The sequence below is a fragment of the Lutjanus erythropterus genome, chromosome 13 (genome assembly GCF_056507025.1).
Source record: "Lutjanus erythropterus isolate fLutEry1 chromosome 13, fLutEry1.hap2, whole genome shotgun sequence".
Classification (NCBI taxonomy): domain Eukaryota; kingdom Metazoa; phylum Chordata; class Actinopteri; order Lutjaniformes; family Lutjanidae; genus Lutjanus; species Lutjanus erythropterus.
In genome coordinates, this window is record NC_139329.1 from 8718979 (window position 1) to 8743301 (window position 24323).

At 42.3% G+C, this 24323-nt stretch overlaps 1 protein-coding gene across 5 annotated transcripts in view; it reads left to right on the plus strand.

Annotated features, from left to right (window-relative positions):
- Positions 1 to 24323, plus strand: part of hipk2 (homeodomain interacting protein kinase 2) — a 102999-nt gene that overhangs the window by 19622 nt on the left and 59054 nt on the right. For all 5 annotated transcript variants that reach the window (XM_084735104.1, XM_084735102.1, XM_084735105.1 and 2 more), the window contains exon 2: positions 4339 to 5518. In XM_084735104.1, the coding sequence (XP_084591230.1) occupies positions 4339 to 5518 (1180 nt within the window). The remainder of the gene's footprint in view (positions 1 to 4338; positions 5519 to 24323) is intronic.

The window sequence follows — 24323 nt, forward strand, 5'->3', positions numbered from 1 at the left end:
GTCTAGACAGTCAGAAGTCGTGTCATTAGCCAGTGATTTGCCCCCTCCCAACCACACCAACCAGTCCTGCAGACACTGGGATGTCCAGTTAAGAGACAGGGTCATCAAAGCGGCTCCATCGGTGTCGGTAGCCATTAGGCCTCAGGATGTAGTCCTAATATATCCAGGCCAGGGGACATCGACCAGACAGACCTGACTGCTGTCTCTGGATAGTCTCCTAGGTGACGGCGGGGGTGTATATTTAAACGTGTGAGCCTGATTTTAGTGCACAAAGATAACGTTGTTTTACCTCAACCTTAGATCATTTGAAATTATGACTTGTATAAAGCAGAGAACTTTGAGGACAGTCATGGATGAGCTGAATGATGAGCAGGTTTTATATTAAAAGACTATTTGTAATTACAAAGGGCTGCCTGGCAGGTTTGGTTGCGTCTAAAGGCGTCCTCATCAATACTGTCTGTCATGTTGTCAGTGGAGAATAAATGACGGCTTTAATAAAAGAGAGCAAACAGAAGCAGGTCACAGGCTAGAATGTGAGGGCCACTCGTGGCCACGCTCTATTCTCCTTCCCTCCTTTTCAGTGCGTCTCTCACCCTCACATGGCATGCAGAACGGCCCTGATCCTCCCAAAAAGAAGATTAACAAACCCCTGACAGAGGAGTAATCTCTCTGAAAACATTGACTACTACCATTTCAACATGCTGCCTCTAAACAGTGGAAAATGCCTCTCTGGCATGCTTAATTGCAGTATGTGGTCCCACATACACACACAGCGCTCCTTTAGGTATGCTAAATGGAAAGCCTTGGCTACTGAAGGCATTCCAATGTTGTAAATGTACAACAATGGACCTTTACAGTTTTGGCGCTTGGCATAGAGTTCAGAAATTCAAATAAACTTCAACAGGACGTTTTCAAGGGAAGGTCTTTTGCACTGTGCTTTTCTCTGACAACATTATAGAGGGTTTGGTTGTTCAGATTCTAGATCATAAATATGTTTGAACTTCAGTTTGGGCGAGGAGTGATTCATGAGGACTGGAGCCGCTTTCCCAATGAAGTATAATTGGTCACATTGTTGCTTGTGTATGTTGTCATGAGATAACATTCCAGCCATTTGACCTCTTACTTTTGGTTCATTTAATTACTTATCTGTGTTTGGCACAGGCCTCAAAACTGTGGTGCTGTTCGTACAGCTTTTGAGTTTTGTTGCAAATGCAGCTGTGCAGACCGTCTTAACAAATCAAAGCCGAATTTGAAGAATTTCCTTTGCATTTCTAAACATTTTTGCAAGTTGTGTTTCAGTGCAAAGTTTTTTCAGGCCATGGACTCCTAAGGTAATAAGGACATTTTCAGGTCTTCTCTCACTTACCCGCGGCTGCTAAGTCAGCAGCAGTTGTAGCATGGTTAATGTTAGCTATGTTAGCATCACCTTCTGCACTTTTGCCAGTGGTTGTTGAGGTGGGGGTTATGTCAGAGTTGTGAAGTTATAAAAACAGTCCATTGTGACTCATAAGAGTGAGGATGGATAGGTGCTGCACAGTGATTTAGTGAGTTAGCGAGCTCACATGATTACATGAGGATTTATAGCCTTTTGAAGGCTGATTTATCTTTGCTAATAGCATGTTGGACTCATGATAATGTGTGTTTTCAGACATAAATTTAATTAAAATGATCAAACAATAATTTCTAAGCCACTCCTGCAGTATCTCTGTGGATCCCCTTGGGGTTACAGATCCCCTGTTGAAGACCACAAAGAGGCTTCCCTACTTTAGAGGAACACATGTGTCCCTCAGTTCATTGCAGCATGTAGGCAATGTCAAGTGAACTCTTCGACCACAGCGTTAAAGCTGACAGAGAGTCAATGAGTGACTAAGATCGGGGGTTGAGGAAGAATCCATGTGATGCTAATGCAAAGAGCAGCTAGCCTCAATCTGGCCTTGAAAAACCCCCAAGCTATCCATAATCATGCTGCCAGTTATGTATCGCTGGAATTTTCCATAACAGGAACAGGCCAGCTCTGTGTCTGTCGGTCCATCCATCTTTGTGTCCATCAGTCTGTTCCTGTGATTATCCCGTCAGGCTCTCAGTCACACACTGTTGACGCCGCTCTGTGACGCAACCCATCATTCAAATTATTTTTAGCGTAAAGTCCAGGCACAGGAATTGGTAATCCAAGGAGTGACATCTGGCCTTCAGGGCTTATGTGATTAGTAGAGAGACTTGCCCCTAATAGCCTAGCGGACGATCTTCATTACCTCTCTGGACGGGCCATACCTACAGGACTGGTCATGAAGTGACAACAAAGGGACCAAATCTTAATGAGTGTTCAGAGCATGCATGCAGATATATGAGGCTTAAATAAGCACTGCATGAGGCATGGAGGTGCTATACTACATCAGCTACTGTAAAAAAAAAACACCAAGCTTATAGTGAGCCCTCTAATGGGTGCTACAGCTTCAATCCTGCAGCATTAGGGCTAAGACCAGATGACCATGCGGATAAAGTCCAAGCAAGGCCACAGAGAGGCTGAAAAAAAAATCTAAAAATGGAGGAGGAAGAGAGGTTAAGGGAGTTAAAAAAGACAAATGAAGCAAAGTATAGTGGAGGGCTGCCAACTTCCTACTGAATTAATCATCATCACTACTCAAAGGGCTAATAATGACAAAGTGTCCCCTCCTCTCCGCTTTCTGTCCGCAGAATAGAGCCCACAATTATGGAAGTCCTCCCATCTTACAGGGAATGGGCCTCTAATTATGTTTGAACAGAGCAAAACTTCCCAGCTTTCAATATGTCCATTAAACACACAAAAGTAGCAATTTTTCCAGCAGCAAACAAAGTTTAAGGCATGTTTGCATGCATTGATTGCATTAGAGTTTGTGTGCAAGCTGTAGCATTTGATTCATGCATCAGTTGATCAGCAGCGAGACCTAATTGTGCGGGCATTGGCACGGCCAGGTGGAAGTTCTTAGTTTGTTAGCAGTAAACTAATTTCGGGTTTACTGGAAACTGTTTAAACATAGCATTACTACAAGTCTCGTATAATCTTCCTTGTGCTGTAATAATCATTTCACTGTTACAAACAAGCCTGTTTGCAAAGAGAGAGATAAAGAAAGGGACTATTTTTGGGCAGTTGTTTGCTTGGAGAAGCTTTTGCTTATTCTGAGGCAGCTTGTTCCCAGGAGTTCAGAGCACAGGCTCGCTGCAGTTTTGCTTTTGTTTTGTTGTCTTCGGGATCTGTAGTTGAGAGGGAGTTCAGTGCCCCTCTCCTGTTCTCAGAGTTACTTGAACGAAATCTTCTACCACCACCTTCCCTAAACTGAGTAATTGTGTACCAATAAATGCAAGGGCTGGGTTGTGTAGTTGGGAAGGAAATTGCAATCATTCCTTGAGACTTTTTTGTGGGCCTGTTTTTGTGTACGGTTTTGTGTTGCGCTGCTGTCTCTGTGGAGTGTCTCATGAAAGGGTATTCTTTTAGTATTCACTCAGCCTATTTACTTTGCTGCAGATGGGAACAGCGGGGAAATGGCATTTCCTCTGCATGAAGCAGTGGTTTGCTGTAGCACTACTTAATATAAACCTGCTTATCTTTCTTCTAAACATTCTGACTTTTATTTATGTTATATAAGAAAATAAAAAATGTCATTACATTGTAGTGAAAATAACAATCCCTTTCTCAACAGTTTTAATGACAAAGTATCTGATGTTTTATCACAGAATTGTAGATCAGAAGTTCATAGTTTTTTCTGCCCCTTACAAGATAGAAAAAAATAGTGGGGACATCCTCATGTATCCCTTGGAATAATTTAATGTAACCTTTTTTTTCTTTACACTTCCAAGTGTTAAAGTGTTAAAGTTTGTGTAATTCTCTATTGATTGCCAAAAGTGTAATCATAAAGTGAATTCATGATAGAATTAAAGAAGATAAAGAAGATAAATAAATAAACATTTTTATGTAATGATAATTTAAGTGAGTAAATCAGAAAATTTTCACAGACCACCTGGCAGAGTGCCAGGACCCCTGGGGGTCCTCAAACCCATATTTAAGAACCACTGTTCTAGATGATAGTTATACAGAAACAATTTAATGCTAAAGAAACAAACTCTTATTGACGTTTTGAAGGTTATTTAATGCATGGCACTTTACTTTGATGTTAAAGAGTTCAAGAGGTTAACATGCTGACACATCGGCATATACGCTTGGTGTTTTAATGACCTGCTCTGACCCAAGCTGTCTTTATTTAAAGCTTCTGGCAACCGCTCGTGTTTCAGACACTCTCAATTTCTAACCTCTCACTTTCATTCCCCTCTTTGCTCCTCCCCTCTGTTCCCCTCTTGTCACAGGTATGGCCTCGCAAGTGCAAGTGTTCTCCCCTCACACTCTCCAATCAAGTGCCTTCTTTAGCGTGAAGAAACTGAAGGTGGAGCAGAGTTGCAACTGGGATATGACAGGGTACGGCACACACAGCAAAGTCTACAGCCACAACAGCAGCAAGAACTTGTCGGCCGCCAGTGGCCCCCTCGGCATCAACAGCTCCCTGCAGGTCGCCAGCTCCACCCTGCCCTACGAGCAGGCACTCATCTTCCCAGCCAGCGCGGGCCACATCGTGGTCGCCTCAGCCAGCAGCACTTCGGGGGCCGTGGGGTCTCTGCTGGGCAGCGGGGGTGGAGGCAGCAGCAGCAACAGCAGTGGCGGAGGAGGTGGCGGCGGCGGCAGCGGTTTGGGCGGTGGGGTTGGTGTTCACAACCTGACACGCCGCAGCACGGTCAGTCTCCTGGATACCTACCAGCGATGTGGGCTTAAACGCAAGAGTGAGGAGCTTGACAACAACAGCAGCGTGCAGATCATTGAGGAGCACGGCCCGCCGATGATCCAGAACGGAGCGGCCAGTGGAGCCACGGTGGCCACGGTGGCCACCGCCACCTCCACGGCTACATCCAAGAACAGTGGCTCCAACAGCGAGGGGGACTACCAGCTGGTGCAACACGAGGTGCTCTGCTCCATGACCAACACCTACGAAGTGCTGGAATTCTTGGGACGAGGAACCTTCGGGCAGGTGGTGAAGTGCTGGAAGAGGGGCACCAACGAGATCGTGGCAATCAAGATCTTGAAGAACCACCCGTCGTACGCACGGCAGGGTCAGATCGAGGTCAGTATCCTGGCGCGTCTCAGCACGGAGAGTGCGGATGACTACAACTTCGTGAGGGCCTACGAGTGCTTCCAGCACAAGAACCACACGTGCCTGGTATTTGAGATGCTGGAGCAGAACTTGTACGACTTCCTCAAGCAGAACAAGTTCAGCCCGCTGCCACTCAAATACATCAGACCCGTGCTGCAGCAAGTGGCCACAGCGCTAATGAAACTAAAGAGCCTGGGGCTGATACACGCTGACCTCAAGCCGGAGAACATCATGCTCGTGGACCCGTCTCGACAGCCCTACAGGGTCAAAGTCATTGACTTTGGCTCAGCCAGCCATGTGTCCAAAGCAGTCTGCTCCACTTATCTGCAGTCCAGATACTACAGGTAAGAGCTGCGACTTTGAAATAATAATTAGCTTGTTATGAAACAGATATGAAAGACTTAATTTAGGCATTTTATGTAACGTTGCAGATGCAAAGAGGAAATGGCATAAAGAGACATGTCCGTCTGTTTGTTCCTGTTTGGATAATGATTGTTCTTTCTGCATCTTGTTTGATTTATCCCCGCTTTAATAGGAATGTTTTCCTAGTTGAGCTGATTATTTGGCCAAACACCCACGTTTGCTGCCAGCTGTATGAGCTGCTGCTGAAGTTCTCTCTCCTCACTCCGATTTTGCTTGTTTACTCCCGTAGTTAACCCCCCCCCCCCCCCCCCCCCCCCCCTTTCTAATGTGGGATAGGACAGTAAAACTCAAAAGCTTGTTGAGTAGCCAGCTGCTTATTGTGGTTAATGTGATAAAAAAAAAAACATGCTTTAGTGTTACTTTGAAGATTATCAAAAGCCTGACAACTTGGTGAAGACGCAACAAACTGCAGGAAATATATGAAGCAATGCTATTTTTTAGTGTCACTGAGATGTTCGGGGTTTGTTTTTTTTTTTTCACAGTTTTTCAATAGAGGGTTTTTGAAAAGATCTCAGAGAAACTCCCTCATTGAAGGAGGGCACTAATCATGTGGGGTGGCAGCCTGCCCACAGGCTTCTATTCACCCCTCTGCTCCCCAGGCCCCTGGACCCTCAGCCCCCCATCAGCATGGCTGGCTCCCATTTCCCCCGGGATAGAGATGAGGGGTCAGCCTGAGTTCTCCTGTAATATGTGCCTGTAATCCACACCAGCGGGCCCTGCATTAGAACCAGATGAGTCTCTGGGAAGGCCTTTCTTTCTTCTTCCAGTCCTTCTTAAACAGTCTTTTTTCGGCCACAGCAAACAGTGTGTTTAGGTTTCAGCAGAGGCAGCGTCAGGGGGAACTGTGTGCGAGGAATCAAACAGTGTCCATGTCCGTACAGAGAGAAGCTTTGTTTGGGGCTCAGGCCTGGTGCCGGGGGCCGAGGCCGGGGCTGAGGGAAGAACAGGTGTGTGTGTGTGGCACCACACACGTAAACACACACGCCCACACACATATACCCACACACACATGCCAGGTGGTGGCTCTGCAACTGCGCATAGTGCAGATTCTGTTGAGGGAAGTTTGTGGTCCACATATAGTGGATTGTGTTGATGGAAGAGTCTGGTTTTGTTATCTTTACAGTTTATCACTGGCTTTTTAAATATGCTACACTGAAGACCATTGTTTCCTGTTTAAAAGAGAAGGTGGCAGAGCGTTCAGTCGAGCGAATGGTAATGGTTCAAACCGCTGTGCTCAGAAGATTAAAAAAAACTTAAAGGGGATAGTTTGGATCATTTGAAGTGGGTTGTATGAGTCACTTATTGAAAGTCTATTACCTACACAAGATGCTGGTCACCAGCATGGAAACCAAGCAATGAACTGCTGTGGACAGGGTGAGCAACAAAAGGTATTTTCGCTGTGTAAAAAATGGACAACCTAAACACATCTGTATCACTTTAAGTCTAATATTTAGAATATTTTCACTGCTTTACTTTGCTGTCAGACAGCCTTTTTTAACAGGAAACTACCGTTATATAAGTTGAATATCACTCCTTCCAAACCAACCAAACCCTGTACGTGAAATCAGTAATTTTACCTTGCAGAACACAGGAGTTGCTGGTCTACCGCTGCCTCAATCCATGATTTATTGTGTGACTTTGGTGTTTTAAAAGGATAGTTCTGATTCACCAAAGTGACACAATAACACAAACAAACTAACAGATCAAGGCAGTAGGGGACCAGTAACTACCACGTTCTGTGAGGTAAAATGAGCAATTTCGCCTACAGAGTTCGGTTGGTTTGGAGAGAATGATGGTTTATTTAATTGTGTTTTCCCATCAGAGAAGGCTGTCTGACGGGAAAGTAAAGCAATGAAATTGTACTAAATATGGTGTACACTTAAACTGACCTTGATTTTTTGGTAGGCCTTTTGTTATTGACCCTGTCCACAGCAGTGCATTGCTTAGCTTAGCTATCCAAATATCCCTTTAAGATCAGAAATCTTCAGATCCTGATCATCTTTTATCACATCTGACAGGTGTATTATTTTATCTGAGCTATAGTGTTCACTGAAATCTATTTTGTAAACCTGCAGTATATTAAGATCCCTGTGTGGGAATTGGACTGTCCATATCAACAGGGCAGTGCTGTTATATCAGTTTAAGTAGCTCATCCTGAGGTAAACACCACTAGTAGCCTGTTGTTGTTGCTCCTGGGCTGTAGGTCAACAAGCAGGCCATAAAATGTTCCTGTTTGTTTTCTCTGGGAGTGACGAGTGGAGGAGAGCGGAGAGATCATCCCTTCATTTCCTCTTGGCAGCGTAGGAGGGAAAAGAAAGGCTGACATTGACCAGAAAATTACCCACCAGCCACCAAAACCTAGACCAGGGACTTGGTGACCCTGGTTTGAGGCATTGGGAGTGGTGTGTGTTAGTGTGTGTGTATGTGTGTGAGTGTTTGTCATAATGTCATGCATGTACAGTATGTCAGTAACAAGAGTGTGTGTGCTTTACCAGGACTCATTGTGAGGAATGAGGCAAGTCTTAGAATCAAGTTCAAGGAATGAGCTCATGGGAGACGAGCACTACGGGCGTCTCAGCGTTGCATGCCGTTTGGGCAGCAAACAAACTTTGGTTGTGGGTAGAGTTCATGGTGAGTTCAAAAGCTTAGAGGAGAACGTCAGAACGTCTTTGATGATTTCAGATGAGAAGATAACAGGATAGTTTCTTTTTCTGTTGTGCAGGCACTACCTTTACAGGGGAGAAATTACATACAGGTGGGATTTACCAGCTCCAACCTGCTGGCTGTGTTACTGGATATCCTCCACAATAACGAAAACATCCCCCTTTTCGTCTTCTTTGATTTGTATCAAGTAAAATGTTGGTGCTTTGCCTTAGTGTGCTCTCAATTAGCCTGCTTTGGACTGATGAGGTGAAATAACATGAGACAGGTATGATGGCAAGGAGGAATTGTTAGGAATAGGGCTATGGATTTTTTTTTACATCAGCTCCAGTATGATTATATCCTTTTCAAAGGTTTTGTTACTGAGGTGTCTTTTTAGAGACTTAATGTCTTCTGTGACATTATTTTTCCAAGTTGAAAAAAGTCTTTGTTGTTGTAAGCATGTTATTAGCCTTCCACTGGCAATCCAGTGATGCCTTGGGTTGAGTGATGACCAGTCGGAGGTTTTGTTCTTGACTTGTTAACCCAGTGGTTTCCAATTTTTTTTCTGGCAGGCCTGTAATAATCATTAACAATAACTGGAGAAGCAACTGATAAAAAAGTGTATTGTATATTCTCCCTGCATAAATCCTTAATATTTAATCTTTAATCTTTGTTAATTAAACTTTATTTCATTCAATGTTTTACCCCCTGGTCATCCATGCCCTCCAGTATGGGAACCACTGTGTTAACCAATCAGCTGCGTGACAGTGCTGATCCATAGGTGTATTAATAGATCTATGCACAAAATGCATTGTACAATGAAATAACATGAGATTGACCCTTCAAAATAAAATTTGCAGTTATGACAGTAATGAGCTCAACCCTGTGATAGGCATCACATGACTGCGGTGTTGTGGTAATGCTGTTGTTGTCATAGCCCTAGTTAGAGCAGTGTGTTTGTCTTTCTTCTTTTCCTCTTTTTTCACACAGAAGAGACTGAATTACACGTCAGTGTAAGCCCATTGTCAACATTATACTTTCAAAGTCATCATTACAATTTTACTTGCATCCATTTATTTGGTGGGAACTTCATCCCCCTCACATTTGGCTGTTTGGATATTGTCTATAGCGTATGCCGGTGATGTCGTATGTGCTGTAAGGGCCTTGCCAATGACTTATGGATTTTCCACAAGGTTGACTCATGCAAATAAAACACCAGTAGTCAAGGTAAACAAGTGATGCGCTCTTTGCAAGAACAGCTCTCAGGGTGCTTAGGGTTTCAACTTTGTTCGCTTCAGTGCTTAGCGAATACAGGCTCATGTAGCTGAGCTCATCTATCCTTGTCAAATAGGCCTGTCTGTAGCACTTCCACACTTGGTGCCACTGTGCTTGAATACAGCCTCCCTACTTTTATGTGAATCTATTATTACCTTAAGCTTCCTGCTACATGTTCTCTCAGCCTTTTTGTTTATGTCCTCGTTACATTAACTTGTGACCTAACCCTGTTCCTACGTCTTTCATTTGCGTCTCATTTCCTTTGCCCCTTCTCCCCTCTTGTCTATCGCTAATGATGTAACAGGTAAGCCGGCTAGTCAAGCTTACCCTGTGCCAGATAAAGGGATTATTGTCTTGTCCCCGTTTGGTGTGTTTGTCCTATTTATCTCATCAGGTAAAGGCCATGAGACGAGGGAATGCAGCAAGACGTTATTTAAGTTTATGTAAAGTTTCTTGAGGCAGTGCAGCTGGCAGGCGGCAGCCCTGTGGTGGCTGCTGTTATTGAAAGGGAGCTGTAATGTACCTCTCACCCTACATGGAGTCTGCTGGACTGCCCAAAAACTGATTTAGCTATGCGATTTTGGCGTCTCTAGAGGACTGCACTGTTTCCATGTCTTTATGTATATCCAGTAGAGGTCTGCATGGAACTGAAGCTGGTGTGTGGGCCATAGCTGCCACTCTCAGACACAACTACCAACTCCGCCCAATTTTCAGATCTGAATCCAAACGAGTGTTAAATTTGGGTCAAATAATTAAAAAAAAAAGTTCTTTAGCTGTATCTACAGCCATGAATATTGTTTTTTTCTCCCAGGTTTTGAGATAGCACCATCTGAGATTTGTCTCAACCTAAATGCAATACAGATTAATTGGATTTGTGGTACTTTGTGGTACTTGCTACACTGATACTTTGGATTATCCTCCGAACAGTCAACTGTTTTCAGAGGGGCTCTTTATTTTGTAGAAAATAATTCTAAAGAAAACTGTTCACGTCAAGATGTGTGGACTATCCAGAGCATCAGGAACATTGTTACTGATTAATTTTTAATTGCTTTAAGGGCCACCAACAAAATGTTGTACCATGGTGGAGGCAGTGAGCTCAGAGACAAGTACAAACCCTCAGCAAACACAACCCAAACTATTTGCATGACAAGGTACGGTACAGTAGGCAGAAAACAAAAAGATGTGGGTGACCCAATTAGTAAATCTCTCCCTATGTCTTGATTAGGTGTGATAAATGTCTGAACCCACACATAGACATACACTGAAAGATGAAATTTGGCACTTTTAAAATGGATATCAAATCAATGTTGATGGTTAATGTAGTCAGTTGAAACAATTGCTTATTGCATGCTATATTGACTGAGAAAGCTGAGTTCATCCTGCATTAGAACTACGGGCTGTTTCAGCTTGGGTTTCTAATCTCCACCTCTGGGTAGCCAGTGGGCGTGCTAGATGAGAATTTTTGTCACCTAACGCTATGTTTTGGCTGACAAAGTAACAGCTATAGGCATATGACAATATGAGTATGAGCATTAGAAGCTCTCATGCAATGCATCCTGGTCCACGTAGGCACTGCTGGCAGGAGTTGATATAGCACACACTGAGGAATTTATTGCTTCAGTTGACTACATACACTGCCTAGATACCCACATGAAAAATGCCAAACTTTCCCTTTAAATGTTTGACTCCCCCCCCCAACACACCTTTACAAAATCAGAATTAGGTGGGAATGAAACAGTTTCTGCAACTGCTGGAACCTGGCTTTCTCACAATCACACCCACTTCACGTAGTGGCTGGTGTGTGGAGTTGAGAAATGAAACTTAATTCTCAATTGTTAATACTCAAGTTCTCTTTTCATTCTTATTTTTTGTGTGTGTAAATGAAGAAATCACTATGAATGGCTTTCAGGGGTGACTGTCTGAAAGTGAGAGCCTTTATCCTCATATTTAAATAATTAATGATGGTGTCTAGCCCCTCTCTTTTCACCCTGCCTTGGAGTGTGGAACAGCTATAAGCTGTTTTTGCCTTAACTTCCATAAGTTCTTTTTGAGCATACCTCACCCTTTCTGCAAACACACAGAAAGACGTTAGAGTGGCTTGCTCAGTTGCCACCAGACAAAGGGACAGCAACAGAACAATTTCCTCTACTAATTAAACATCTTAATATGATCAGCCTGAAGCTGTATCGTACATACTGCACACATGTCAGCACCTGCCAGCTTGTACCTGTTACTTAACACGCACACATCACAGACTTCATACTTCGACATGCATGAGCAGCCTATATGGTACAGACAGTGTTAGATCCTGAAGAATTAGCCTGTTAAGGCCTCGTGGGTGAGTGGAAAATGAGTCAACAGTGTCTGAGAACGAGGACTGGGCTTGTTGATGTCACCAGTGGTCTGAAGTGGCCAGTGTCTGTGTATTCCCAGTGCTATCAGCATGAAATGAAAGGCCTCTGGCAGAAGGGATCTTAATGCATCCAGATGGAAACTTCACAAAGAGCTCATATTGTGGAACTCTCTGCATTTTCTCATTCTACTTTTAGAGCCCGTATCTTTATTCATGTTGGCAGTAAAGATGGGCGCAGCTGATGCTACAGTAGGATCTCTGACACCGCCGGGCTTATGTCCTAGGCTTAATAACTGATGAAATATGTATCTGTCTCCATCAGGGGTGGTGCAGTCGCTGTTGAGTGTAAGACGAGCCCCTGCCCCACCTGTCTATCTGTTTCTTTATCTGTTGTTAGCTTTGCACAACCAGACAGACAGGGCAGGCGTTCCAGCACATTTACCCTGCCTCCGTGCGAAACATCAAGGGGTGTTTTAATGAATGAGGTTGCTATTAGTTACTGTTCTGTGAAGCGTGTGTTTAAGTGTGTATGTGCCAGAGAGGAAGAGAGGTAAACGCCAGGATCGGGTTGCTATACAGAGGAAAGATGAATTAGAAAAGGCAGATTTGCTCAGCGGCAGCGGCGCCGTTAATAGTGCAGGTGTTGTTTGTGTGAAGATTCTCGCGAAAGTATCTCGAACGGGTGGGGGGAGCGGGGAGGTTGAGTGACGGAGGTGGGGGTGTGCAGAAGGTCGTTGTTTTGCATTCTTCACCAGAACCTGGAACAGCGCTCTCTTTCCCCCGAGCAGTGGCAGATTATTACTAATGCAGATGAGCTTTCATTAGGTTCAGCCTGACTGGGTGGCTGCTGTGACTTTTTTTTTTCGCTGACTTTCTGGTTTGTTTGTTTTTTTTATTTATTTATTTAGCTCTGTGTTTCCAGCTTGTGGCCACTCAGGGCCGGGGCCACCCTGTTGTTGTTGACTGGAAATCATCGGCTATTACCGGGAAGTGGCGTATAAAAGAAAGACCCCTAAAATGATAATTACTGCTCCCTGTATTCACTACTGTGCTTTTTATGACAGTCATAACACCTTAGTATGCATGACAGAATCCTAATAACCTGTTTCTCATTTATAATTTGCCTCTGGGCAGCTCTTCCATGTGTCTCCACAGAGCAGCCAGCGAGTGGGAGACATGTAGCAGCTAAGCTAATTAACTACCGGAAGTCAAGCATATGCATCAGAATATATACAGCAGTCAACCTCACAGTTATTATTAATGACAAATAATGAATGGGAATTATTTAAGTCTTTTGAACCAGTGAGCTTAAACACCTAGCTGATGGATACACCCATCAACATACTCTGACAGGCTGTGGCAGAGATGAGAAGTAACTAAGTACGAATACTTTGTCACTGTACTTCAGTAGATTCTATCTGTACTAGAGCTGCCAAAATTAATGGATTAATCAAATATTAATGGACTATTTAATTAATCAGCAACTATTTTGATAATTAATCATGTTGAGTCATTTTTAAAGGAGAATTTATCATAAAATGTCCATTATATGCCATCAGATATTGAGGAAACATGCTAAGAAATGGTGGTGTCCTCCTTTGAAATTTCGTCCAGAAAAACTGCCCATTACATTTAATCAGGCTTACAATTAATGCAGAACGTTTGCCAAATGTAAATGTCTGTTTATGAGTCGCACGAAATCATTAATAATCTTGTGGAAGGAGTAGATGTTTCTAACAGTTAAATCGAGCAGTATGTTAATGGGGATTGGCAGGCAGTGAGACGGGCACTCGCTGAACTGTAACTCCAGATTTTTGTATTTCCAGAGCAGGGGGCTTTTGATCTCAGGATAACGGGCTTAGCTTTACATCAGCACAGAACTGACAGTTATAAACAGCTGATCAACTTACAGTGCAGGACTTATCGTTGCTTGTTATTGTCAATTTACGATGCCGGCTTATTCTCGCGCGGGGGCGGAGTGAAACAACTCGCTTCAACCATAGATCATATATTAAATAAGGATTCAACCTATTTAATATTCTCTATTTATTATTCTCTATACCTCTATTCTCCATAATATTTATAATTCTGAATATTTTCTGGTTTCTTTACCCTTCTGTGACAGTAAACTTTGGATTGTGGACAAAGCAAGGCATTTAAGAACGTCTTAAACAACTCTTAAACGACTAAACAACTAATTGATTAATTATCGAGAAAATGGTTGACAGATAAATCTAAAAAAAAACAACTAATCTGTACTTTAAATTTGTTATTTTTCTGCCAACTCCCTACATATTATCACGAATATCTGAACTCTTACTTTCGTTACTTTAGTTTTAATGCATTTGAGAGGAATTCTTATTATTATTTTGTATCATTACACACCGCCTTCTCAGCATCAAGACTGATTTCAACCTAAATTGATCGGATAATAACACGCATTTCATGTACAACTGACATAACAAAAAGAAAATGATGGAAAACACATAAAAGGATAAAGCAGACAGGAGACTCGCTTGCAGAGAAAATGTGAGGTTCAGGTAGCTTTGTGCAGAAACAGTCAGTAGAAATGTCCTTCAGAGAGCTACTTTTTACTTTTACACATTGCAGATCTTATACTTTTACTTGAAGGTGAATCAGTACTTGTACCTTTACAAGTCTTTGTTTTTGGTCACAAGTATCTCTACTTCTGCTTGAGTACAGAATGTGTGTACTTTTGCCACCTCTGCTGTGTGTATGTGTGTGTTTGTGCAGCCCCTCTACTGTGGGCCTGCACGATAAGACGGAGCTTTCTGAGTTTCACCACATCGTTTCATCCTGGCTACTCGTCTTTGTTCTCCCTTGCAGTTCAATTTCCATACATTTCCCAGGATATTAAGCTGACGGAAATTAAGCCGCCTTGATAAAACGCAGTGAGCCGCCCACTTAAGCTCACTAAGGCTGCAATCTGTCTGTTCTATATTGATTGGTTTATTTGAAACATAGGATTTCTCCCTCACCTAAGCTTTTTGGGTGGTTAGTGAGTGCTTGCAGCACACAAGCAGGAACTTGTTCAACCTTACAGGTGTTTGCAGAGTTGCTGCACAGCACCGCAGGCTAACTGAGAAAATCATAAACTGGGAGGTCATTAAAATGTCCAGACTCGACTGTAGGGTTACAGCCACAGAACAATGGAATTTTCTTCTCACCTAAGTCTGAAAATCATTAACCGGACAGGTGAAATATCTCACAGCGGTAGTCGTATATTAATTTTCCTGCTCACCACAGATTTGTCTCTCTCTTCTGGATTCAAGCACCAGTGGGTTGGCAGGGTGATGGCCGCCATCAGCGGCTGACTGGCACAGGTGCCCCCGGGTCTAAATAAATCATGAGGTCTCCTGCTGATCCCCCCCTTCCACCACTCCTGTATGCCCGCCATCCCTCCGCAGGGAGCTCCAGAAAGGGGGGGTAGCCCCCACCGCTGCGTGCTGCCTCCTCGGATCCTTCCCGCCCTCCTTCCCTTTCTATTCTTTCCCACCTTCCCTTTGCCCCCCCCCCCACCTCCCTCCTGCCCCCCACCACCTCTCCTCACCTCTTCCATCCACTTACATGAATATTTAAAAGCTAACACCAGGATGGAAAATATGCAGCAAGGGCAATGAAGACTTGCTAAAGAAAAAGAAAAACAGAAATGTTCATTTTGGGACCCTGAATTTCCTCATTCGAGGCAGGTCATGTGGGTATTGGTGAAATTCAGAGTGGTCGATTTACAGAGGGAGAGGGCTATAAAGACAGAGAAAAACAGAGACTATCAACAACAGTCGGACAGAGGGCAGGAGAGACAGAGAGAGACTGATCCAAGCTATAGCTGTCCAGCTGGGGAGAGGATTGGGGGGATTGGGGAGGCCCGGCAGGGACCTGCAATTGGCTCCATGCTGGCTGTGTGTGTGTGTGTGTGTGTGTGTGTGTGTGTGTGTGTGTGAGTGTGTGCTCAGACTGACTGCCACTGTGACAGAGAATGCCTGGTGTGCAGAGGCCCATGCAGGCTCCCATGAAGTTTTCAACAGAACAAAACAGATGCATTTGTTTTCTCAATTGAAGGAATTTGCTAATGTGCATATACGAGGGTAAATAGTTTGGCTAATTTGCGGCAGGCAAGTGGGCAGAGCTCTCCGTCGCTCAGCCAGCCAGCTGGGGCCCCTGTATAGAGAGAAAAAGAGGCTTTGATGACCCCCCCACCCCACCCCACCCCTCCTCTCCCATCTCTCCCTCTTCATTTGGTATCATCCTTGCCTCGATACAATAACTTGATTTTCCTCTAACTAGCGTTTTAACAAAGTTATCCACTCACTTTTATGTCCCTGGCTTTTAAATGTGTTTGTCGCGTTTGATAGAAGATGTTCGACAGTCCAGTTAAACATAGCTCACATTCATGGTGACAGTTGTCGCTCTATAAAAATGTTGCTATTTTTCATTGCAGATGGCTGAATTAAATGAGGCTCTGTTCTTACCACACAGGCTATTTTCAGCACCACTTCATAAAGTCATAAAGCAACATTGCTGTGTGACTTTCAGATTCCAATTATTAATGCCACACTCTGCTCACATTCATGGCCGTCAATCCCAGATCGGATCAGAAATGCTTTATTAAAGATATTTCACTTTAGTGAGAAGTATGGATGTGAAAGAAGGTATAAAATGAAAGTGCGGTATAACACAGTGGTTCTTAACCTTTTTGAGCTGCAACCCCCTCCCCAGTTTAAAGTCACACTCTCATTTCCCATCATGCATGCTGGACTGAGTGGTTTGTTACATTTGCTATTTTATGTTACAAAATGCAAATATTAACTTTTGTTAGTGTTTGTCTGTCCAGAACCTGGTGCTTTATGTTGGTAATTGACCCCACCTAAATCCCGCCCCTTTTTGGTCTGTGCTCCAATAGCAGTTGAACAAACTTGGTCAACTTTGTCCTTATCCTGTAAGAATGCCATATAGTAAAATCGTAACTTTGCTAATGTTAGCAAAAGGCCAGCTAACTAGCTAGCTAATGTTGGTAAGACTCTAGCTAACTAGCTAGCTAATGATTTATGTAGATTATCTAATTAGTTAGCTCGTGTAAACATCAGGTAACTTCAGACATGAATGTATGTCACTTTTACAGGTCCCTCAGAAACATATTTTAACCATCCTCAAATGTTGGTTTTCTTTTCAGTGTAGATAAGCTTGGCACATGTAGCATATTTAAGAACAGGAAACAGGCAAGGAGAAAGCTGATGGAGGTACCGAGCTTAACAAGATTGGAGGTGCTGGTTTATAGTTTATTATAGTGATTATTGAGGTTGATGTTAGAGCTGTGTTTTGCATATTTTTGAGTGTTTGTCCCTTATGTTGAATGTCTTAAAGGGACTGATATTTCTTTAGTTCTCCACAATCATCTGGTGACCCCCAGAAATTATCCCACGACCCACTCGGGGGTCCTGATCCTTAGGTTGAGAACCACTGGTCCAAGGCAACAACAAAACAGTATCTCAGGTTTGAAGATACATGACAGAGCCTTGATTCACAGGATGTTTTTTTACCATTAAAAAATTTATGGGTCAACAAAAGGCTAAAAGGCTAAGGGAAGTTTACGACCTGACATTTATCAACACAGAGGATCAGACCTAGCTATCTCTTATCATTGTTGAGAAGTCTCTGGTGAAGTCTTACAGAGCAAGATTGTTTGGATGTCATAAGAAAAGGCTGTTTTTTTCCACAGAATGTACGTCAGCATCATCATTCTTTTATTGACCTTGTGTCTCAGAGAACTCCTCACATATGGACGTCTCCGGGGGTATCTGAGGATGAGCCAAAGAAGCTTTTGTTAAAAAAAAAAAAAAAGGGTTTTTTTGTATTTTAAAGGCCACTCAGGATTCTGCTCAAGCAGTATGCTCGTCATAAAAAGGAGTCTGAAGCAAATCCTATTTCACCCAAGCTTGATAAATAATTTAAAATGACTAATAGCGCCTTGTGACAGAGAATGTATCGCTGTGGTGTATCAGATTGCGTTGGTTTCGGCCTGAGGCGTAATTTGTTTGGAAAAATAATTACTCCTGTATTGGATCCTGGTTAAATATTAAAAGGGTTAGCATTAGGAATGGGGCAGCATCCAAGGGTGCTTTAGTTGACTTCTGGGCGAACGCGTTGCTTTATAACTACTACAGACAGGCTGCCACAGAGAGGGGAAAAGTGCTATATTTTATTGCTTTATTCAAACTGCTACATTGCTAAATTTCACACAAAAATGCAACACAAACTAATGAACTTCTGCTGTGCGCTTGGCCACCAAGCTTTGAAGACTAATCCCAGTGTTTTATGAGCGAGGAGCGTCAGATTGTCTGTAGAGTTCAGCTGGTTATTGGGTGCACAAGCTGGGAGGCACCAAAGAGCATTAAGACGCTGTATATCAGCCTACAGAGGGAACATGTTCCAGTGAGATTTTAGATTACACAAAGAAAGAAAATCAAATATACGACAATGAAAAAAGAAGAGAAGAAGAGGGAAAAACAAAAGAGCAAGAGGCAAATGAATCACTATAAATGTGAACAGTAACTGCTCAACCGTACTAGGCAATTTGGTGTGTGTGTGTGTGTGTGTGACTGGCTGATTAAATACAGAGGCTATGTCCTGTCCTGCTGCAACCTTTCCAGAGTTCACATCCTCAAACCACCTAATGTCCCCGCAGGATCAGACTGATTTAGGACTGCAGAGATTATTCTGTCAGTCATTTTCTTGACTGATTAGTTGTTTGGTCCATAAAATGTTAGAAAATGGGGATAAATGTCAATCAGTGTTTCTCCAAAGCCAAGGTGACGTCCTCAAATGTCTTGTTTTGTCCACAACCCACAGATATTCAGTTTACTGTCATAGAGGGCTAAAAAAAAAACAGAAAATATTCACATTTGAGAAACTGAAATCAGAGAATTTTGATGTTGTTTCTTAAGAAAATAATAAAACCATCAAAATAGTCTGTGATTAATCTCATAGTTGGTAACTTCTTGATTAATCAACAAACCGTTGCAGCTCTAAACTGATTTACTGATATTGGGAAGGTTTTTTGGTCCCCTCTGTAATTGGACCACTCTGAATTTCATCAATACCCCCATGACTGTCTAGAGGACGACCAATATTATTGGACCAATATTGACCTATCACAGCTATATCAGCCTATATCGGTATCAGCATATATGTGACCATATGAAACTTTTTCTTTTATTTAGCAGAACATAATGCAGACTATTTTTTATGTGTTTTATAGGCAGCATTCTGTGTATGTTTGTTGCTTTTTCATAATTCAGGTTTAATATATTCATATATTTTACATATCTATATATTATTTGTGTATTGTAGTTACTTATTGTTATTTATATATCAGTGACACTGTTCTTTGTCACAAGTGTCGAGGAATCATTGCAAAAAATGTGTGTTTATACATATATTCTATATTCTTCATGTTATATTCTGTATGAAGAATACTGAATACTGGGCTGATATTGGTCAAGCACAACTATATTGGCCTATGTTGGTATCAGTGTATATGTTATCCCATTATTTTTTTTACAAAATATAATATAGATTTTTGTTAATTTTCTGTAGGTTGTTTTTGTTTTAAAGGCAGCGTTTTTTGTGTGTTTGATTCTTTTTCTATGTTTTTTACTTATAGTTATTAGCAGTTATTAAAAAATACCAGCGAAAGATAATTATTTCAGTACCCTGATGTCATTTTGGATGTTTTTGTACAATATATTGAATATATCAACTGATGTATCGATAATGGATTTTTAAAAATTTTCTAATATTGTGCCCAGTATTGTTTGGGTCTTAGTTCACAAAACCAGCTAATGTCCCTGCACGATTGGACTGATTCACAGCGTACTGGGAGGGTTTGTGCACATACAAGCACATATAATGTAAACATATGCAATGTGGCATCAGGTGTACCCAGGCTGGCTATCACCGAGCTAAGAGAACACAGCATCTCAGTGTGTGTTATCAGCATGAACTGGACGAAACTCACACATCACCCCTTTAAACACAGCGGGGACGTCAGGGAGGCAGCAACAACACCACCACGGCACAGTCTTTCATTACAGCCAGAATCTATATATCATCAAACAGATGGCATCTCTTTAAACAAACACAGTGTTGTTGTCTGAAGGTGAAGGAGTCTCTGCGCATCAGCCAACGTAAAGCTCAACAGACAGACACACACACACACATGCGCGCACACAGACAGACAGGACAACTTAGGCAGGATGTGGAAAGATGAGATCTGCCGCTCTCGCTATAAACGTGTGCTAGATCTCATCTTTCCTGATCCTGCCACAGTGTTGTCTATGTACCCAGCAAAAGGCAATTACATGCACCCCCCCTCTCTGTGGTTCTATTTATGATGGCATTTCCATACACACGCTGGCTTCAAGCAGACTCAACATAAATACCATCTCATTCACCAACACTACTCTTCTTCGCTTGAACACCCTAAATAGAAATCAAGGCTCAGTATACTCAGTATATACATATTACACAAGTCCTTTAACATGCAACTCTGGATTTTGCACAAGCTGCTTTCAGCACGCAAATAAACTACAGCGTGATGCCCTCATTTGAGCTTGAAATGCGTTTAACATCAGCGACTTAAATAAAGTGTACAGAAATGGTTTTTCTACCCTTTTTCTCTCCTGTGTCTTTGTCAAAAATAAATGCAGAACATAAACACGCATCATTTCACATGAATTCTAAAAAGAGTCTCTCTGTTGCGGCCGTCGCCATAGCAACCAAGGTTCTTGTTCCAAAATTGTCCGTTCGCCTCTGAAGGTGCAACACCTGAACTAGACCGGGGCTGTTTTGATCTGCCTGCCTGCCCCGACCGACAGCTGTGTACTTTAGGGACAGGGAGGGCCCTTGAGCCACACTCTCATCTCGCTGCTATTGTTTGCCCAGGTGGGCCAGGACACCCTGTCTTTCTCCCTCCCCCCCCCCTCCACCTCTTCCTCTCCCTCTCTCTCTTCCCCCCCCAGCTCTCCTTCTCCTCCCTTTCACTGTCTCATTCCCTCTCTGGCTCTCGCTCTCTTCCTCTTTCTCCCTCGCTTCTCTCTGTCTTTGTTCCACAGGGACCTGTGGTCCAACTGAAGCTCTCAGTTACACAAAGAAACCAAATTGGCTTTCATCTGCAGCCTGTTACCAGCTGTGTGCATTGTGCATTCGTGCTCCCTCTCAGCGCAGAAAAAGTATAGATTTTACCCATGACACTGTTATTATTATTGGCTTTGAGTCGTAGCTCTTCTTGCAGGAACACTTTCTTCTCTGACAACTCGAGAGTCGGTTTCTAATTTCTTATTTAAGTCTTTGGCATGACTTTGCTGTTAGCAGTGCTGTCAAGAACGCTCCCGTCTTTCTGGTTTTGAAGCAGGTTTTCAATACAAAAACAGGATGATTTTGCGAACAGGGCTGGGACACGTGGACACAATCAAATATTGTGACATTTTTGACATTGTTATCGATATTTATCAATATTGCGACAATAGTGTGAGGATGACTGTAAGCACTTTCACATAATATGAGCACAATGAGATTTCTGATATATAATCACCAGTAATGTGGACATACTGACAAAGCAGGTGAAAGCAAATAATAGAACAGCTAGAAGACACTGGTAAGTTCTAGTCTCTCAATACCAGAGAGCTACTGATCATCTGGGGATTTCTAAATGCGAGGTAGTTGCTTGAACAGCCCAAAGAACAGCCACTTACAAATCTACGCCTCTGTTGTTTTTTTTTTTCAAGGACATGTCTTACCAGAAACGATGCTCTCCTCCCATTCTCCTCAGTTGTGGGCAGATGACTTTTGCATGTTGCCGCCCAAAATATGAAGGATTTGTTCAGTAGCGCAGGCTGTTTTTGATCCCTCTCATTGTTTCCACGCAGTTTTTGCAAAGAAAGCTGGGAGATGGCCCACAGTCTCTATTGAGAGAAGCATTCTACTCTAGGGGTGTCAAACTCAGTTTCAGTTTTCAGTTTCTCCAGGCCCCATGAGCATTATGGTTGCCCTCAAGAGCCAGTTGTAAATGTAAGACTTAGATTTACACTGTTCATCATATTAAGTAATTGCCTCTGAATTGTATTATTATTGGATTTAGTAATAACTTAATAATTAATAACTAGCTCTGAAAGCAGAAGTCTAAGAAAAATAATGGCAAACAGACATTCAAGTGTGAAACTATAAATTTAAAAAATTAAAAAAAAAACAATTAAGTCTGTCTCAGTTTGTGTAGCCTGCAAGCAAAGTTCTAAATCCAGTAATCGTTTAAAGGTGAAATGACTGCATTTTGCTCAGCTGCGACAATGAAATTTACAAGCTACAACCACTCAACTATAGTGCTACTGCTAAAAATGACTACATGATATTGAGACACCAGCAAGGGTATATTGACATTTCCTGGTTTGAACACCCCTGACGCATGAAGAACAAAACTGGGACACATTTTGGTACATGTAGTTTATGGACGTTGTGCTTCCCTAACGCAGCATACGATTGTATTGCGCAAATTATACTCTTTGCACAGGACACGTAAGGAGGCCTGATACGAGCGTGACACGTGCTTTAGACTGACGTGTGAGCCGAGGTAACTTCAGAAAATACATTTTAAAAAGGTATGCACGTGCCAAACCCCTGACATAACACATGTAGGTACAGGAGGAGCACAAAACCCCCCAAAGGCCCTATAAGTCCCACACCAGCCCCGTTGTTCCCAGGGTCACCATGGTGACAATAAGACTTCAAGTCAGACACAAAGATGAGGTTTTTAGGTGTGTTAGCTCACCATTCACTCAGAGTGTGTGTTTGTGTATGAGAGAGTGAGGAAGAGGGAGAGATGGCCCATTTGGCATGCCCCGAGTTTCTGGCCTTGTACACAACCCTTCTCAGGGCACTGTGAAGAAACAGCTGAGAAAACAGCAGGGAACTTTCATTAGTGATCCCTGCCCCCTTGTCCCCTTTCCGCCCCTCCTTGCTTCTTTTTACATCTTTCCATCCTCCCTTAACCTCCCACCCTCCTTCTCTGCAATGTCCTCCTGTTTCTGTCCATCCCTCCCTTCCTCTCCACGTTTCCTTCGTCCTGACCTCTGTCCCTCACGCAAATCTGCCTGGCATTTCAATCATCACATCCAGAAGCCATATGGGATCACAAAGCCTCATCCGCCTCAGCTGGCCATAGGGGCAGATATATTTCATTGTCGATGTATGCAACAGTAGCGTAGAAGTATTTCTGCTTACAGGTTGCATGTTTGAGCAGCAGCTTTGTACGAGCCTGTTTCAGAACATTCAACAGAGCTGGAGCTAGTGAGATGCTCTGAAGATATAGAATATATAGAAATAGAAATAGCCAATGTAACTGAAAGTTTTTAGCCCAGAGGTTTTCGAAGTGTGAGGCAGGCCTCCCTAAGGGGGCCTCCAAATGGTTTCAGGGGAGACTCAGTGAATGAAAGTGAAAAAAACATTACATTAGTTATCAAAAGTAGATCACATAGAATAGCTTGAATGTGCATGGTTTGTTTAAAGAGATAGTTCACCAGTTCAGTATTGGAATTTTAACCACTCGCTCAAAGTCTGAGAATAATTAGAACTCAGTAGAGTGCAGATCTCCACCAGGAAACCCCCCAAAAATATTCGATCTCCACACATTTTCTGCAGATTTTAAACAGAGATGCTGCTTGTAAAACTCAGAATATTATCAAGCACATTACGTTATGTATTAATGTATTTGTTTGTGTGAAGTGATAATTGTTAGGGGATGAATGATTAATGGTGTTGCGATTAATTTTTGCTCTCTGCTTGCGTTGCAGTTTAGTGCCACATTTTATGCGAGTTGACTTCCAACAAATGTTCACACTTTGTTTTGAGCTGTTGGTAATAAAAAAATCAGAAATGTAAAAGTTCCACTAAAATCTACCAAATTAATCTACCAAACTTTGTCTTGTTCTAATGTATTCTCTGTGCTCTTTAGAGATGAACAATAAATAGATTAATCAATTATTAATCTTTTTTTTATTAATTGCCACTATTTGGATAATTAATAGTTTTTACTTATTTTTCAATAAGAAATTATTTTCACCTCTCAAATGTGAATATTTTCAACATCAACATTTCTCACTGTTTTCTGACATTTTACAAACCAAACCACCAAGTGATTAATAATCGATTAATCTAGAAAATTATCAACAGATTAATCGATTATGAAAATAACCATCGGTTGCAACCCTAGTTATCTTAAATGAATATTGTCACACTGCAAAAACACTGCAGAAGTCACACCTTTTAGTTCTGGATCACTGCTGAAAACAGTAAATAAAAAAAAAAAAAATCAACAACTGTAAGGGATTACAATTACATGCTAGTATGTAAGCATTGTTTTTAGCCTAGCAGTTGTTGATCACTTA